Raw genomic sequence first — 19008 nt, forward strand, 5'->3', positions numbered from 1 at the left:
ATTAAATTGTTAATTTAACAAATACATGATTAAAATTAGAGACTTATTATTATGATAGAAATTATGATAATGAGAAATAAATTCTTTATAATTTTAATCTAAAGTAAGATTATTGTGAGTAAGACATCAATAATATGGATAAATCAATATATATGTAATAGTCTTTATTGGATAAAGATTAATAAATCTTATTTATTAAATTACATATATAGATTATGTATACGTGAATCTAATCATTAAACTGATTTAATTGAGAATTCCTAATAGGTAACATTACCTTGATATGTCAAAAGTTCTCAAAAAGAAATATAATAATTTTGTTCGACATGAGATTATCATAGTAATTAACAAGTTATTTGTTATATTTTAATTTCAGACACCCAATGTCTTAGGACACTAGTTGAATGAATATTAGATATAATTAAATACTTATAAAATTAATGATTAATCAATAAGGAATTCATAAATTCTAGATAATGAGTTTGAATTTTATGATATAATTAAGACCTTAGTCAATAAAATTGAATGAAAAAAGATGAGAGTTTCTTAAGTCATTCATTAATTAAACATAGTTTGACAATAATAATGTACTCTAAAGTTAACCTTGAACTATAAATGATGCAGACAAATATAACATTATTCTTTTATTGGTTGGTTCTTGAAAGTAAAAAATGTTATTTCATGTTATCTAAACGTTAAATAGTGTTGCTCGACGTCTACCTTAATTAGTACATTAATCATTATTAATTTAGTATCGATTTAGTATTAAACCTATGAAGTCACACATAAATAAGTGTTTCAATCTTTACAAAAGAAAATAATTTATTTGATAATTAAATTAGATAATTTAATTTAATCAAATACATATTTTAGTGAAATATTATTATATTTTTTGTTAGCACCAAGAATATAATTAATATAAAAAGTAATATTATTTTATAGATGTGAAAGTTGTTCATAAGATAAGAATAATATTCTATTATTACATATCAATATTAGATCATATGATTAATTATCGTAATTAATTGTAGATTAATTGTAAATTATTTTTGTCTTACATAAGGAAGGAAACTTCTTAAAAGGAAACTTCTTAAAAATAAAAGATACGAGATAATTTTTGTTTTAATAAAGGTAAGGAGATATGAAATTATTTTAAATAAAATCTTTTTTTCTTTGAGTAAAGGCTCAAATTCACATCTTTTACACCTAAAAAATAAAAAGAGAATTTGTTCATAGTTTTACTTAGTAGAGATTCATCTTGTGAATATAGGCAGAGTCTTCGTAATATTAAAAAATTGTTACTTTAAAAATGCATATCCAAATAAATAAATCTATTATTCTTTATTTATTATTATTTTATATTTTGAATGTAAAATAGAATCTAATTTTTTCACTAAGTGTTAAAAATACTTTCATGTAACTATCAAAGACACCATAAAGATGTCATCCAAAACAGAAGCCAATGAGCTTGCAAGGTCACAGAATGTGGATGCCAACGTCTAAAGCATGAGAGGATTGCTGGCCTGTCCGTCACTCTACTCTCTGATCTGTGTGTCACAATGGGAAACATCCACAACTCCAACAAGAATTTCTACCGTGCACCTGAATCACCCTTTGTGATCATTTCTACCGCCTTTGTTGTAGATTCAGTTGTAATATGGTTAAAATAGTGCGACATGTTAGAGATAATAACAATCATCTCATAAGATAGTTTTTGGTTTAATTAACTCACTCTAATTCTAAAATAGTATATAAATATATTCTAGCAATTAATTATTATTGAGTTTTTTTTTAAAGGAAATTATTATTATTATTGAGTCTATTAGACTGTTATCATACCATTAGCAAATGTCTAATCTTGCAAAGGCTTTTGTTAAATAAACCAACTTTTTATATTTTTTTTATAAAATTTATTTAATTTTTTTTCTTCAAATAACATACAATGGCCCATACATGTGCCGGAGAGGACAGGAGAGGGCACCACGCATGGGAGAATCCTGATCCCATATCTTTCACTATACTCTCTCACCTGTGATTTCATTTCCCTTTCTCATTTCTCTTTTGAGCTATTTTTGATAATTTCATTTCTCGTATTATTCTCCAGCAAGGTATCATAACACTAAAAAAAACATACGAGATATAAGTAGGAAGCTTCCATGATGAAGGATCTCATTGGAGTATTGGTTTTTTTTTTTTAATACGATATCAAACGATTTAAAATACTCACATACTCTATTCAACTAACTCAATTAGATCATCTTGGTAGTCGAGCATTGAGACCATTAGAATTTTTTATTTTACTTCTTCTTTAGTTGGTTTTTCAGCATTTTTTGACAATTTCATTTCTCATACTATTCTCCAGCAAGGTATCACTCTAAAAAAAACATACTACCTACATGTAGAAGGCTTCCATAATCAAGCATGTCATTTGAGCATTGGGACCATTTTACACCTTCCTTTATTGCTTTTCAAGTCTTAGCTGATGTAGTTTCGACCTCTTTTCTGAAGGTTTTTAATATTTTCACACACACACACAAAATCTCATTTGTCTTGCTTGTAATGGAATTTGTCGAGGCCATCTTTTGCGTGTTTGTAATGGTTTTTAGTTATTTGTGTTATTTTTATTCATTTTAGTTATTTATCTTTAAAAAAATAATTTTAGTTTCTTAACTTATAAATTTGTGTCAATGTCATTCTTCCACTGAATCATTAACGTGAAAGTAACTCGTTACATTTAAAAATTGGTCTGCATGTGTTTGCAAGATTTATAATAATTTTATATAATAGCGGTTAAAAATTGTCATAAAAAAATAATCTATGCACACGGTTAAAAATTGTCAACAATATTATTTAAAATTAAAAATCTTGCAAAAAAAAACTTAAAAAAAACATAAAAAAGAGAGCATGGGTTGCAACGGCCATTTGTAAACCAGCTAAAAGTGAGCATAAATTTTTATCAATAGGAATTGGTTTACCTCATATTTTGGGCCAAAAATTTGTTTTTTTGTCAGACCCAAAAACACCCTTGAATCATTCACACACGTTCATTGAAAGAGACCTATACAAGTCATGCCAAGTATTGTCACTCCTACAAAACCAAAACCCAGATATACTCCCATGCAATAGAACCCGAAAGAGCTGGAGCCTTTGGTTGAAACTTGAAACGGCCATTGGACAGGGTGAAATAAGAAAATAATATAATAGAAAAGAAAAGAAAAGAAGAAGTGGCAATTTGTAGAACTACAAATATAGCGAATTTTGATTTTGATTCTTGTAAACAATTTTCTCTGTTTTTTCTATTCCTCTTAAATATGAAATCATTGTTTTTTTTCTATGTTAAAATGAGTGAATTTCGGTTTTGATTTCTGTCAAATATTTTTTTTCATCCTTTAAAAACCCAGATTTTCTTTGTTCTGTGAATGAATGCTAATTAAATTCGTATTTTTTTATCTACTAAATAAGTTAACAATTGCCCTAAAAATATACAAATGTGGGTTTGATTATTATATTACTTAATTTGACTCTATCTAGAACACACATAAATATTTGTCATATTTTATAAGTATGATTTAGAAGACATGTACAAGAATATTGTTTGAAGCGGGTTAAATGTTGCATTTTTAATTACTTTTTTCCCTTGTTTTCTTATTGATTTTTCATTTTTATTCCATAAAAGTTATTTTGAAGTTATAACTAAAGGCATGTGTATTGTTTGAAATGTAGAACATTTACTCAAACAAACTTTAAAAATAACTTTTATCCAAATATTATACTCATTAGTAGTTTACAAAGTATATACACTGTCTCTCTCCACTTCAAAAATAATAGATATATATATATATATATATATATATATATATATATATATTATTCTATATGAATATTTGCAAATCACGCTTTGACACTCAAGTTAATGATGATTTTACTAGAACAATAATATGTAGTAAATGCTTAGTTAACATTAAAAGCTGACTATATTTGTATTGGGTCATTAATTACATAGGTAGATATTTTTACAGTAAGGGTTCACCGAATAGAGCAAAATTTGTTGCCTATAATTGCGACAAAAGTTGTCAAGCTCCTCACACACAATTGCCTAATTTGATCATAGTACTAAAAAATCGAAGAAAATTAAATAACCCAGTTGCAGTAAGCAAAATGAGCATTATGCATTTGTTGAACAATAATTTCTCCAAGATAGGCAAAATTTTAAGCAATACTAATTGGCAATGCAAGCTTTGATTTAAGCTGACCCCAGACCACTCAGGTAATTCAATTGTAACAGTATAGTCTAGCACCATTATATATAATAGCTCTTCGTAAAATATAAGTATACTAAGTACACAAATACCTAAATTTTTTCCCCGAAGTTTAAAAAATATGGGGCAGAATCGAACAGCTACAACAGCTTTGCTTGCACAGGGAAGTTGTATAGTAGGCCTGTATAAAAGGTCAAATAATAAAGTAACACATCACAAACACATACTTTTGTAACTTGATACATTAACTTAACACAAATAATTGCACATAAATGCAAAAGATTAGAAGTTTGTTTTGGTTTTGCATAAAATAGCTGAAATTTTACCTAGAAAGATCTTTTCTATAAAATATGTAAGTCGCATTCATGAAGGACAAAAACCTTACCATATGTTGATGACTGCAATGGAATTAATTAACATTTCACGTTTAATAAAGCACCAATAACCAAAAACAAGTTATATAGTTATAAATTAATATGGATCAAGAACCAAGTAATCCAGAAATTATGTTTTACAATTATTATCACTTGAAAAACTAGCATATTTTGGCATTCAGATTTCCCTTGGAAACAAATCTTTTCTACCTTCAAGAAGTGTGCTTGGCCTGCAATATATACATGTAATTTGGTTAGCTTTATTGAAATATGCATCGGTGATGAATATTATATATAGAAACATGATCAAACATGATTCAGATGCAGTACTAATTTTGTAAGAGCCTGAAATAGGTAAAGTGAGACATAAACTTATCATTAAGAAACCCAGCATATGGTAAATGTTATGCAAGGATTCAACCCATAAGTTGAAAATATCTATTATTTTAAAAACAGTCTAGACATTAGAGACTCGTCCACTTCCTTGTAAGATAAAAGATGATAAACTATGAAATATTCAAGTGCTGACCTGATTCTAAAACAATCTCTGCATGCAATTACAAAAGCTCGCCCATGGAACTAGCGCAAAAAGTAACATTAATTGAAAATATCGTGCATTACAATTTTTTTTCTTTATGCAACTATTATTGATTGTTCATTGCTCGTGTTCGATGACTTTAGATAAAAATGATTATTACCACGGGAATACCTAGTTTTATTTACAACTTAGTTTTCCATAATATAGTCCCTCCCGACGCCGTGGATGAAGAGGTGGCGGCGCGGCGTGCCGCGGTAGATGTGGCAGAAGCGCCACTCAACGCCGTGGATGTTGGCGACGGAGATGACCTGGACAGGTGGATCGGCATGGAAGTCGAGCGGAGGGAAGCACGAGTTGGCACAGAAACGCGGCACGGAGAAGCCGCCGCCGTTGTTGGAGTCGGAGGGAGTGAGGATCTTCGCGAATGAAACGACGTCGTTGTTCTTGCCGTCCTCATCGTCATCATCGTTTCGAACCTCCTTGGTGTAAAAAATGGGAGAATGAGAGAATAAGGGAAGCACAAGTTTGTTTGACTAAGGTTTAGTGTATGTTTAAGACATGGGAGAATGCAAAAATGGGAACGCGATCAACCGCAAAGAGGTAGGGCCTTTAAGTTAGGGAATGAGAACGAAGATGATTTTTAAATAAAATCTGTTGTAATTTTTATTCCATAAAATTACATAATTGTCACCAACATATGTTTTAAGAGGATTTTTAATAATCGTCTTAAAATGTTAGTTATTAATTTTTTTTTTCACTTTATTAATTACAAAATTCTCACCGTAATACTTCTTGAAAATAATGTCATAGAATATAACATTTGTAGTAGTGTCATGTGGAATTGCCACACGGTCTTGCATGGATCGAACTTCAGTTTCACGGTACTTCTCTTACATCTATATTAATTAATATCACTATGCTTCGATAATTTAAGATATTTGGGATTTTTTTATCAAAAGACTAACAACCTAACTTCTTTAATCAATTTCGTATGTAACCTTTCTTTCTGCAATATTTTAGATGCAGGAAGCAACAACTGACAATGCCAAAAGTCTAACAGAGTTACTACATCCCATCCTTTTAGGTCGGTCAACCCAAACCACTCTACCGTTGACTCCATCAGCCAACTTATATATTAAATACTGCACACAACCCTCATCAATTTGAAGTCTATTATTGAATACAGTGCTAGTAAGGGTTCGAATTTTGAAGAGAGGAAACAAATATAATGACATAATTCTCAGAGAGAGACGGTTGCAAGCGACCTAATAACAGGAGAACGCAGGAAAGAAAAAACAAAACCAACAAACAACAACTTGTCTTTTTTGACAGCATGAGCCAAACTCGTACATGTTTATTTGTCAATAAAATATGGACCACGTTATTTGATTTTGGTTGCAAATTGGTTCTAGATACTTTATGACTAATATTTGAATTATTTTGTTTCACTTTTCCCCTTCTCTTCTGTCATTTTGTTTTTGCAAAAATTAATACAAAAAAAGGAACTTATAACGAATGAAATGAAAATTTCAATAGACTTGTAAACAAAAATGACAAATTCAAGATGTGTACGTGTTATAATTTGTTTTATTCTTATATATTAACGTGAAATTGATGAAAGTCATAATTATAAAATTCTCATAATCGTCAAAACCAATTTTTTATAATCTAGTTTAAAATAGCAAAATAAAAAGAGACAAATTAAAAACGCACTAACAAGTTCATCCACATGTGTTCTTGCTTACTCTAGTTAAACAAGACAAATTCAACTGCTCTCTGATCGACCAAATATGCTTTACTCGGGATTCTGTGTTTCTCCATGTGACGTAAGGTAGCATTCATGCGATGATGAGTAAATCTGTGTAGATAAATTTATGACAAAAAACAGAAAAAGTGTAGACATAAATTTATGCTCATCATCTATAGCGTTGAAAATCAACTTATGCCGTAGGACTATACATTAAAGCTAAGGTATATCCTATTTAGCTACAATGACTGGGTGGTGTGGTGTGGTGTGTATGGGAACTTTGTCCTTTTTTGTATACATTGATAGACATGGATGTTGGAATTGATTGGATTAGGTTAGGCCACGGATTTTGTTAGATTCCAAACTTATTTTTCTTGTGCTTGATGCGGACTTCGCCACCACGTAGACACGGGTGCGTCGACAGAGAGAGAAAAGGGAAGACTAATGGCTAGGTAATATTATTTCTGTTGGTTTCGAGAGGGTTGGGGAAAAAAGAAAAGGACCCTTTTCTGTACAAAATAATTCCAGAGCAAGGAACATATTTGTACGAAAAGATCATCAATAATGAATCCAACTTTATCAAAGTGTTCTCCCAAATTATAATAATTCAATTTCGTGTGAACTACAGAGAAAAGCATACCCATCCTGTTATAAAGGCCAAGTTGAAAGGAAAGTAATTAAAGGGTTGTCGACCATATTCAAACTACGAACGTCTTCTTTAGATGTTAAGAATCAAGTTTAATAACATAATGTAATTTATGATTTAAAAGTAACTTTGTTTCTTCAATTATTTATAATCTGCTATCATTCAATCATATTATTCTATAGGATTTGAATTTTAAGGAAAACGTATGTTGAATTCTTATTTTGTGTAAAATTTTCTTTTATTAGTATCAGTAACGAGATCAATTCTTAATTCAAAGAGTTAAGAAATACTTGTGATCTATGACCTAAAAATAGAATGACAAAATTTGTATATTTTATACAATTAAATGACTAAATATCTTTATTTTAAATAGGAACTCTAAAATTATAGATTTTGAAAAATATGAAAATTAAATATCTATATTTTAATATAAGATGATATATTTTGAAAAATAAGATACCAAAATTATATGCCTAAATTTATAAATTTTTGTTCCTCTTTTCCCCAAATCCACTAATATTATAGAAGAGATAAAAATAAACTTTAAACATTTTAATTCCCTCATTTTCGTATCATTCCTTCAATTTTTAAATTTTTTTTATGTAAACGAGATAAAGTTAAAGGAATAAAAATATTCACTTCTTCTCGATTATTTTCTTGGAACCAAACACACAGTTAAAATGGTTTAATTAAATTGCTTCAAAACATACAACCTTTTTACAGCTTCAATATGGAGAGAAATTGATTATCGTATACTCACATTTTTTTAGGGCATATTTTTTTTTATTCATTAGAAACATAAAAACAAAGGAACTACACAAGAAGTCTAAGTAACCCAAGTGCATCTGCTAGTAGGGATAGAAACTGTTGGGACTTGGGAAGTACAGTTATTCCAAACTAAGAAGGAACGGTCATTAGAAGCTCCATATACTTATATGTTTAATTCCACGAAGATGGATAGAAATTCAAAGTTTCAATCTCAAAAATGGGGATATGAAGCAAAATTGGTTGATTAAGAAAGAAGTCTCGATACTATATATTTGTGAACCATTCCTCTTGGATGATTATAGATATTAAGGTAGATTCAAGCATGATGCATTGTATTTGAATTGAAAAGTAGGAGAACGACGATTAATTGCTTTGAAGGAATTTTCTTTGACACGGATTTTCTAGGTGGAAAATTAACATGGCCCACCAAAAAACACAAAAAAAAGGGGATTAAAATGGGCAAATGCTTCGTCAAAAGTTAACTAAATGTCAATACCACTTCCTTGAAAACGAAGTAAATGTGATTGTGAATACTTACTAAGCCAAGTTCGTGAAGTTAGAAAGCAAATAGCCAATTAGTTCGGAAAAAGGGATTTGTAGTTCCCTCTAAACAAGGAATCGGTGGAATCAAGGATACTTAACCTCATGCTCCTAAAGTTACAAGATTGAAAATGATTGACAACTTTGCTCCGACCTTTCCATCACAACAACGCGTGTTCGGCGTGTTTAACTTCCTACATAAACAAGCAACCAAGTGATCCAGAATTCACACGGCGGAGACCGTTTTTTTTTTTTTTTTTGTGAGTATACTAATGCACGAGTATTTTTTTAACCGAAAATTAGTCTCTTTCAAAGAATAAAAGTTATTGAAATAAATATAGTAATTCCATACACGTTAACATAAATCAAATATCAATCAACCTACTTAGTTCATTTACTATGTAAAACTTTGTAGATGGAAGAATCATCATCATCATCACTACCCTGGAATCTCTGATCTTAAGGGATTGCCTTGGGCAGTTCTTTTTTAATAAATTTCCCCAGAATAAAAAAAAAACTTTATTGATGGAATCAAGTCGTCTAACTTTCATCACAGAGTTTGGTTTCATTCTTTTGAAATGCAGAGAAAGCTTGGCCATTGTACAAATCCATTTGATATGAAATTAGATTATCTTATGCGTTTGAGAATGATCATAAGATTTTATATTATTTTATCCTATGACATGTTTATCAAATATTAGTTTTTATATTTACTTTTAAATAACTATTTTTACCCTTAAAAAATAAACTAAATGGAACTACTGAGTACATGTGAAGTGGGGATGGATTAGGATGAAGACATGAAGTCGTGGTACACTGGACAGTGTGACTGACTGGTTGCCACTGTGGGCCGAGGGGGGTAGATATAATAATTTTGGGAGCAGCAACTAGCATTGAGAATGGCAAGTAGTTGAGGATCCCCAACTACCTTTTGTTCCACCTTAAAAACATGGCCAACTATTCGGGGAAGTTCCCCTAAGGAAATGAATAGAGTAAGTCTTAGGTTTCTTTAGTTTCTGGTCTAAAACAAGGATCAGGTTAAGTGGCGTGTTATTGCAATAAATTAATCCAACACCCACTCGGGCTTCGCTTTCTAACACAGCAACCCATCAAAAGGGTTCCCCCTGCCCCCGTTTTAAAATACTTTAATTTTCGTTTACTTATTGTATTATAAAGTAGTAAGGTACGACATGATCCAATTATGTTATATTAGTAAAATTACTCGGCTATCATAATAGCAAGTTAGCAACAACTATTTGACTAGACAAGCAGACAAGCTCATCTATATTGTAAGACAAGTCCGCAACCAGCTAAAATTAAATTACTAGCAGTAAGTTATGAAATATCTATACAATTTTTTATTTATTAATTTAAACACTTTTTTTTTCAAAAAGTAAACACGTGTTTTGCATTGTAATAATGGAAAATGTGTACGAACATATTATATTACTTTTTTTGTGAAATACTATATTTATAGTTTTTTTTTCTGAATGATATTATATTTATAGTACTTACTTATCCTTTCTAGAAAACGATATATACAATGCTTCCATCTTTTATGATGAAATATTTCAATAAATGTATTCTTTTGGGGTGTATACCGATTTGTTATGACATTTTTTTTTTTTGAATAATGTAACCTGTTTTTTTTATTTTATTTTATATTTCCTTGAAATTTTTTTTGGAGTGTATTATTTTTTATTTATTTATTTTTGTTGAAATTTTATGTATGTGTAAGCGTGTAGGTGAGATGAAATTAAATAAGTTTATCAATGTCTTTATCCGATTCAAAATTTAGATAGGACTATTAATTAGGATATGAATTTAACCAAAATAATATTTCACAACATAAGAAACGAGAATAAATTAGCCCAAATTATCGACATAATATATATAGTTAACTTATAAAATTAAATACGTATACAATATAACTAAAGTTATTTTATAATATATATCTCGAAAAAAATGCCATTAATATGATATAAAACATGATATTAAAATATTAATATTTCTAAACTTAAATAGTATGTTGTGAGTAGTTTAAAGTGCATCATCGGGTTAGTGGAATGAAACAAATCATAAATATTCTTATATATGTGAATACATATGGATCTTATTCTTTCTGTCAAAAAAATATATATATATGAATCTTATTCTAGAAGATTATAAAATATACCAGACATGGTAAAAAAATATTTTTGGGATGTATAATTTTTTTCAGTTATCCAACACGCACGACGGCGCGTTGTTTAGGTGAAAAGTTAAACAAAATATTTTACTATAAAGTTGTTTTCATTTTTGTATAAAATAATATATAATTAATTTATTTTTAAAAATAATGTATCACGTGAAAGTTATTAAGATGTTTTATATTCTTTTTAATATATAAATTTTCAACTTTCAAGAAATATTCTCATTTCCTTTTGGGATTTTTTTAATGACGAGCCTTGAACCATTTTGTATGGCGTATCCAATATGCAAGCAATGTACTTATGAAATGAGACACAAAAAAATATTTAAATACTAAAAACATTGAATACATTTAACAATGACCTTAAAATATCAAAATTGTTAATACTTTACTTTATTAATATGAATGAGTCCACGATCATTTTTTATCTTGATGAGGAAAAAAAATTGCATATAAGAGTGGAGAGTGGAAGAAAATAGAGAAAGAAACTTGTATAAACACCACCTAGTTAAAAAATATAAGATTAGTTTGGTGATAAAAAGTGAAGGGAAATAGATAAGAAATTTGAATTATCCATTAATAAAATTAATAAACTAATAAGTAATATTTTCTGTAAAAAAAAAAAAAACACTACCCAGTTTTTTTTTATTCCTTAACTATTATTTTTCTCATTTTCTTTTTTTATCAGTTATTAGTTTTCTCATTTAAATTATTATATTCTTCTCTCCATGTCTCGCTTACTTTTCTCTTTTCCAGTCTTTAATTCAACTCTCTTTTCTTATCTATTACTTTTCTATTTTTCACCTTTTTCAAATCACGCACAACATTTATGAGATTATAAATTATTGAGTAGTAAGACACTCTTAAATACAAACTTAACTTACCAAATTTTGTCAACTATCGCGTTAATAACCGATAAAATTGTTCTAACTTATTTAGTAAGTTAAAGTTTGAGTTTTAAGTATGTAGCTCTATAAAATATTAAAAAGAAAATTTTAAAGCTCAAATATATTGTATAACTTGAGTTTTTATAACATTTTTAGCTTACGACCATGACTATCTTTTACTACAAATACTCCTATTTAATCATGAACACTTATACAATGATAAGGTTAGCTTTGTGACATGGAACTGAGATTTTTATTTTCATACATAATACTTTGAAAGTAATTCCTTATTTAAGGAGAATAAAACATGCATAAGAAAAATTAATTATCCTTCATTTAAGAGCAACTGAATGCCTTACTGAGGTGGTTTTATTTTAGGGGGAAATATTTATTATAATATTCATACGAAGTTGTCACCGTAAAAACTAATAATTGATTTTTGTTGAAGATCGTAAGCATAATGACCAATAAAAATATATTACTGAGGTCGTTTTATTTTATGTCAATTATTGGTAGGTACCTTGTTTAAAGAATTAAACTATTTTAGATAAATAAGACGCTTAATTAAATAAAGGCTTAAATTGTAAAAACAAAAAAATACTAAATTGTAAGGAAAAAATATATTTAAGCCTTGAATAAATAATATTATAACAAATCATCAAATATCATCAATTTTTTATAGCAGATATAAATCAAATTCGAAGTCAAAGCAGATAAATGATAAATAATCTATGTACCAAAAAAAGATACATGATAAAATAAAGACAAGTTAGAAAAACATTATTCATTGCAATGAGTTATATCTTCTTTTTTCCGAGAAGAATGAATTATATCTTAATAAATGAAATATCTGAAGAGTTGTTAAATCTTATAATGTGGATATTGTAAATGTCTTAATTTAAAATTATATATAAAATTAAGGGGGTAAGATAATTTATCTCTTATTATATCTTTATGTGTATATATACTATATAACACTACCTCTGGACTTAATAAATGAAATATGAGTAAATTAGTTAAATTTGTTTATATTTTGATTTGAAAGTAGTTTTAATTGTTAACTTTTAATGAATAATGCTTAATTTAAAAGTAAAGAGTTATTTTAAGGGAAGATATTGAAGCAGACAACTTTTGAAGCACGTGAGAAGCGTTGAGATGTGAAAAGCAAATGTTTATCTTTTTTTGCGAATAGGAATAGTTAAAATGTAGAGATAGAGAAGAGAAGAATATCTGTGTCCCATTGATTGAGGCAGAGATAGTGGGCAACATTATCGTAAAGGTTTTTAATGCAAAATTATTGACGTTCCCAGCACTCAAGTAAACCACCACCCTTTCCTTTTCTTTCATTTCAAACCTTCTAAGAAGGCCCATTCCCATCGACCAGTTTGCAATTTTGAATGAAATTTCAAGTCTAATAATTAACCAAATCCAATCAATAAAAAAAAGAACTTTCTTTCCCAAAATGCCCTCAGACTTAACCCTAATTTCCCTCCGTTTGATTTTCCTTTCCCTACCAACCAGGCCGGATAAAGAAGCACGAAAGCGGTGATTGACCAGGCAAGTGGGACCCGCGCCAACTGACCCGGACTCCAACTCCAAATTTAACTCGACTTAATATTTTAAGAAAGGAAAAAGCAGCCACCATTTTCTTTTTCAAAACCAAAACCAGAAAAAGCGAAAAGCAAAAATGAGAAACATGAAAACAAAAAGGCAAAATCAAAGTGTGTATCTGATGGGCTAAGAATTGGGTCCCACGCGCCTGCGACGTCAGCATCATTACACCGTACTCTCTCTCTCTCTCCATTGTCCCCCTTTATATATAAGCCTCACCAGATCTCTTCGCCACCACAACCCACCGTGTCAACTCTCCTTCAAACACCAGCGATTAAACTTGTCTCTCTTTAATCTCTTAATACCAAAACGCTACCGTTTTGCTCTTTTATTTCTCTCTCTCTCTCTCTATGGATTGCAAGAAGCGAGTTCGGGATGACTCGGACGAATCAATTCTGGAATCGCCCGAGGCGAAACGACTCAGGGACGATTTACTCGAGTTCTTCGACGACGCCGATGATGCAGCTTCCACTCAGGACCTTGACTCCGTCATGAAGAGCTTGCAGGAGGAGATTTCCGGCGTGACGTCAGATTACGGCGAGTCTCAGGCGCAGATCGGATACCTCCTGGAGGCCTCCGACGACGATCTTGGGCTTCCTCCCGCCGGAAACTCGTCGGCGCCACAGGAGAAGAACGTGGAGGCCGAGTTGGTCCGAGTCGCGTCTGACTCGTCCGGAATCGGCGAGTTGTGGGAGTTTGAGGACCAGATTCCGAGATATGACTCGTTCGATTTGGGAATGGGGTTCGGTTATGAGTGCGATGCTACCGAATACGCTGCGTTTGGTGAACTTTTCGATCATTCTGATGTGTATTATGACTCGTGGCGGCAATAGAGATTTAATGAAAACTAATGGGAAAAAAGGGTTTTAGAGATGTAAATGTTTCTTCTCAGCTTTTTTATTCTTTTAGATGAAGGGAATTACAGAAGAGAGATTATAAAGCAGGACTTGGGATAACAAGATGCAAAGGAAATTGCTTCGTTATATTTTTTTATATTTTAGTAAGGGAATGCTTCTGGCTACAAACAATTTCTGCCTATGGTACTTGAAAAATTAATTTTGGTATATTGAACACCGGAGTCTGAACATAATTTTGGTCTCTTAAAATCTATCTAATTATCAAGGAGACAACCGGCCCAACAGAGGACCTAAAGTGAATTATTTACTTTTAAAAGAGAATAATATGCAGTCTTTTTTTTTAATATATATGACTTTTTTTTATCTATATATGTGATTTTTTTAATAAAAATCCAGTAATAATTATTCTTTTTAGATTTAAAGTATGTTTTAGTTGTTTTATTTTTGTATAGGTCTTGCAAGGAGATTGTGTATGTAATTTTTTTAATAAAATATTAATTTTTAGTTTTGTAAATTAAAAATAAGTATTAAAAAGTTTTACACTTTTATTAGCTTGAACGAGGTTATGTAAGGCTAAATAAATCCTCCTTATAAAATTTGTAATGGAGTTTTAGGGTGTTTGAGTGTCTAGTTTTGATGTTGAAGAATTGATTTCAAATTTATAATTTATTTTGAATAAATTTTTATATGTTTCATTTTATGTTGGAGAATAATTTCAATTTGATTCTAGGTTTGAGTAATTTTAAATAATTTAAGTGTTAAATCTAAAAATTTGTACTAAATTTATCTCTTAATTTGACTTTATAATAAAAATATTCAAAAGTATATTATTTTGAAATTAATTATAACCAAAATCAATTTTATTTGAAATTAATTATGTCAACTTTCATCCAAAATATGTATTGAAATTGGAGGTGAGTTAAACTCATGATTTTTTAAGAGTACTGAAATTGGAGGTGAGTTGAACTCATATGATTTTTAAAGAATTAAAGAGTTGTTTTGTGGTGAATTCTTGGCGATTTTCTATGTGTTTGCGGATGCATAAAATTAAACACAATGAAAAAACAATATTCAAGTTGATTTGGCGTTTTTGCATTGAAATGTGTGATTTTTAGCATGTTTGACTAAATGTTGGTGAGACTAAGCATAATTTTGTCCACAGATCAAAATTCTTCCTTTTTGTTTCATTTTGTATTGAATCGTTTGATTATTTTTTTTGGGTGAATAATGGATTGTTGGATTTATCTCAAAATTCGCGCGACAACAATTTAGTTGGAGAATCGAACATGCACTTTCTTATTCGTCTCAGGTGTAATGTTTTTTCAAATATTACCTTTATCTGTTTATTGCCTTAAAAAATCATGATAAGTTTAACTCTATCAATCCAAACACACACTTACTTCATTGTTAAAATTGATGGACAATATTTTTATATAAGCAAGGGAGAAAAAAGGGATAGACATTGGTCTTAAATTTTAAAAATAAAATAAAACTAGTCCATGTGATTTGATCTGATATCTTAAATTTTAATATTTTATTATGATATTAATTTGATCATTTTCCCCCTAATATTTAACACAATTATATATCAAATACTCTAATATCTTTGATTAAACTATAACAACCCAAACCAGTTGATGAAATTGCTCGACAAATTGTGAAAAATATTATAATTTATGGGTATTTGACATGTTTTTTTTAAAGAGAATGTGCTAATAAAATTTAATGTTGTCAGTGTAAAAAAAATAAAACAAAGAACATATAATATTAAAATAAAAGCTTTTAAACTAAAATAATAAAATAAGATAAAATTTACCGCAAATGTTTAACTAAATAAATCTCTCAAAGTCATGTTTAATTATATATTTTTTTAACTTTTAATTTAATTTTTAATAACAAAAATATGTATAATATACTGTAAATGAAATAAATTTATTTAATGTTTACTTTTTATTTTTGTAGTTATTTTTATCTTTATTCACTTTTTTTTTTAATTATACAAGTATCTCTGTGGCTAACTACTTTCTCCCATCCTCACCAATCACCATTGCTCTCTCTCTCTTTCCAACCATGTCACTCCTTCCTTCCCTTTTAGACTAAAACGGCTCTTGAATGCTTATCTTCTCTTCTCCTCTAACCTCCCTTTAGGTTTTAAAACAAAAACTACTTCATTATTTTCTTTTTTCTTTTTAACGGTTAGATTGGGCGGTAGGTTTGGTGAGGGTGGTTGTAGACAGTCATTCATTGACAAGAAAGAAGGCTGGTGGATTTTGGGCCTAACTTGTGCTGTGTTGGTTCAGTTTCTGCTTGTTGCTGAATCGTACAATTTGGGCCAGTTTTTGGTAAGTAAGCCACTGTAGCTTCTATTAGTAGGCTCACACCTCACCGCACTTAAACTCGTATCCAATTGAAGGGTTACTCAAAAATAGTGCAAAAGAGAGTTGAATTGTACAAAATAACAAAAAAATAAAAATAGTATTGTTCTTGCAAAGCACAGATAAAAAAAAAAATTCTAATTGGGGCGGAGAAGTACATGGTATTTAGTTTTCTTTTCTGTTCCATGTAATCTTTCTTATGGGAATATGGCTGGGGAAGAGAGTAAAGGTAGGCACACACGACAGGTAAACCTAACTCTTTGAATTCGACCCTATGCCAAAATAGAAGAAAATGAATTAGTTTGGGTAATCCAGTTGAGGAAAATGACGCCGAATACTGCAAAAGAAAAATATAAATATAATAAATAATATGATGTAATAAAGAAATAATAAATATTAATGGGTTGTTTGGAATCATCACATTAAAATATCATTATAGACGAGTTAAATTACCTTCATTTAGTTAAAAAAGTTAGTTTAAGATCTCAATTTTTTTTACCATAAGTCACTAGTTCTTAACATTGCAAAATACTTCCTCTAAAAAAAAAACATTACGAAATACCCTCTCCAAAAAAAAAAAAAACATTGCAAAATATATCTTCTACTTCCACGGACACCTTTAATTTGTCTTGTTATCAATCAATTGCTAACGAAAAATTTGAATCCTTAATTCTTTGATAACCACGATTCTGATTCTTGAATTTGAGCCTTCCCCATTGTTACACCTTTGGACTTATTGAACATTTGCATATGCATACATGTTAGAGTTGTTAAAACTTAGGAGTGTTCACGATCCATCTCGTCCAACCAATCAAATCCAACTCAAAAAGGATTTTTTTATGAGACTGGGCTTAAGAAAATGGTAATTGTAAAAATGAATCAATTACATAAAATTTACAATTAACTATACAATCTGAACTGGTAATTTTGATTTAATATTTATAATTAAACATTTTTTATTTTTCACATTAACTTAAGATTCTTACACAATATATTTATAATGGATGCAATTGATGAAAACAAAATAAATATTTTTTTTTCTTTTTTTAAAAAAAATACTTTCATGATGCAAAAGAAAATGTTAATTGAACTTTCATAGCAAATTGTTTTATTATTTTTTCAACGCTACGTTAAAAATTATAAAGAAGGCAAAAGAAAATAGTAACTAACGAGAGTCGAGGAATAAATATTTCAAATTCTCATATTATAAGTTAATAAAAAAATATTCAAAAAATCTGGGCAATACGTTGTAAAATAATACTTATTAGTTTTTAATAAAAATATATTACTTATTTGATTGAAAGTAAAAAAAAAAATAGTACATAACATTTTTTTTACCTTATTGATTAAAAAAATAAAAATCAATAATACTTGAATTAAGATTTTTTTAACATAAAATTGGGAAAATTTTGTTCCTTTTCATTTGGATGTACAACTTTAGATGTATATACATTTGTTTGTATTATGGATTTCTCAGATCATAATACAAACAAACGTATTATGGACTGCTTAATTTATAATATATTTGTATTATATATTACTCGGTCCATAATTGTATAAGACTAGCGCGACATAATAGTGGTTTGATGCAGCGTGGATGTCCATGGGTCATAGTAATGCATGTGGCGGTGGTTGGTGATTGGGTGGCACTGAGTGGTTGCGGTGGTGGTGTTTGGGTGGAAGTGGGGTGCTGTGACCATGGAGGTTTGGGGAGAGGTGGTCATGGATGTTTGCTTGGGACAAAATCAAGAGGGGATTTTTAGGGTGCTCCCTCAAGAAATGAGGTGCATTAAGTAATTGCCTTATTTTGCTGTTTTTATAATTGGTTTTATTTTGTTGGCCTGCTCAAAGATCGAAATTGAGGGAATTACAACATTATGGGTTTTATTTTGTTGCCTTGTTCCATTTGAAATATCTAAACTTTTGTTATATCAATAGGAATGAGTTGGATACTCTAGTCAATATCATCAGCATTTGCAATAACTTTATTGGAAGATGTTTTATTTCTTAAAAGATTTAAGTTGTGAGTCTGATTAACTAGTGTTCTAAAAATAATAATTAAAAAATTAAAAGATAATAATTTATAATAAAAATCACGTGAAAATACATCTAAACGTCATAAGAGAATGTATTTGCCTGGTTCTCAATAAAATATATTTTTTCTGCCTTGAGAGCACTGATTAACCTTTATCTTAAAGTATTTTTGTAGAAGAAA

At 29.4% G+C, this 19008-nt stretch overlaps 1 protein-coding gene across 1 annotated transcript; it reads left to right on the forward strand.

Moving 5' to 3' along the window:
* Positions 1–13779: 13779 nt before the first annotated feature.
* Positions 13780–14632, forward strand: LOC114369786. Its single transcript, XM_028327040.1, has one exon. It carries the CDS (start codon positions 13912–13914, stop codon positions 14392–14394), a length of 483 nt encoding a protein of 160 aa, XP_028182841.1. The 5' UTR covers positions 13780–13911; the 3' UTR covers positions 14395–14632.
* Positions 14633–19008: the final 4376 nt, after the last annotated feature.

This window comes from Glycine soja, chromosome 10 (assembly GCF_004193775.1).
Source record: "Glycine soja cultivar W05 chromosome 10, ASM419377v2, whole genome shotgun sequence".
Classification (NCBI taxonomy): Eukaryota; Viridiplantae; Streptophyta; class Magnoliopsida; order Fabales; family Fabaceae; genus Glycine; species Glycine soja.

What these genes read in the sequence shown, in the direction of transcription:
- LOC114369786 (XM_028327040.1), top strand. Translation starts at nt 13,912, where the DNA reads ATGGATTGCAAGAAGCGAGTTCGGGATGACTCGGACGAATCAATTCTG.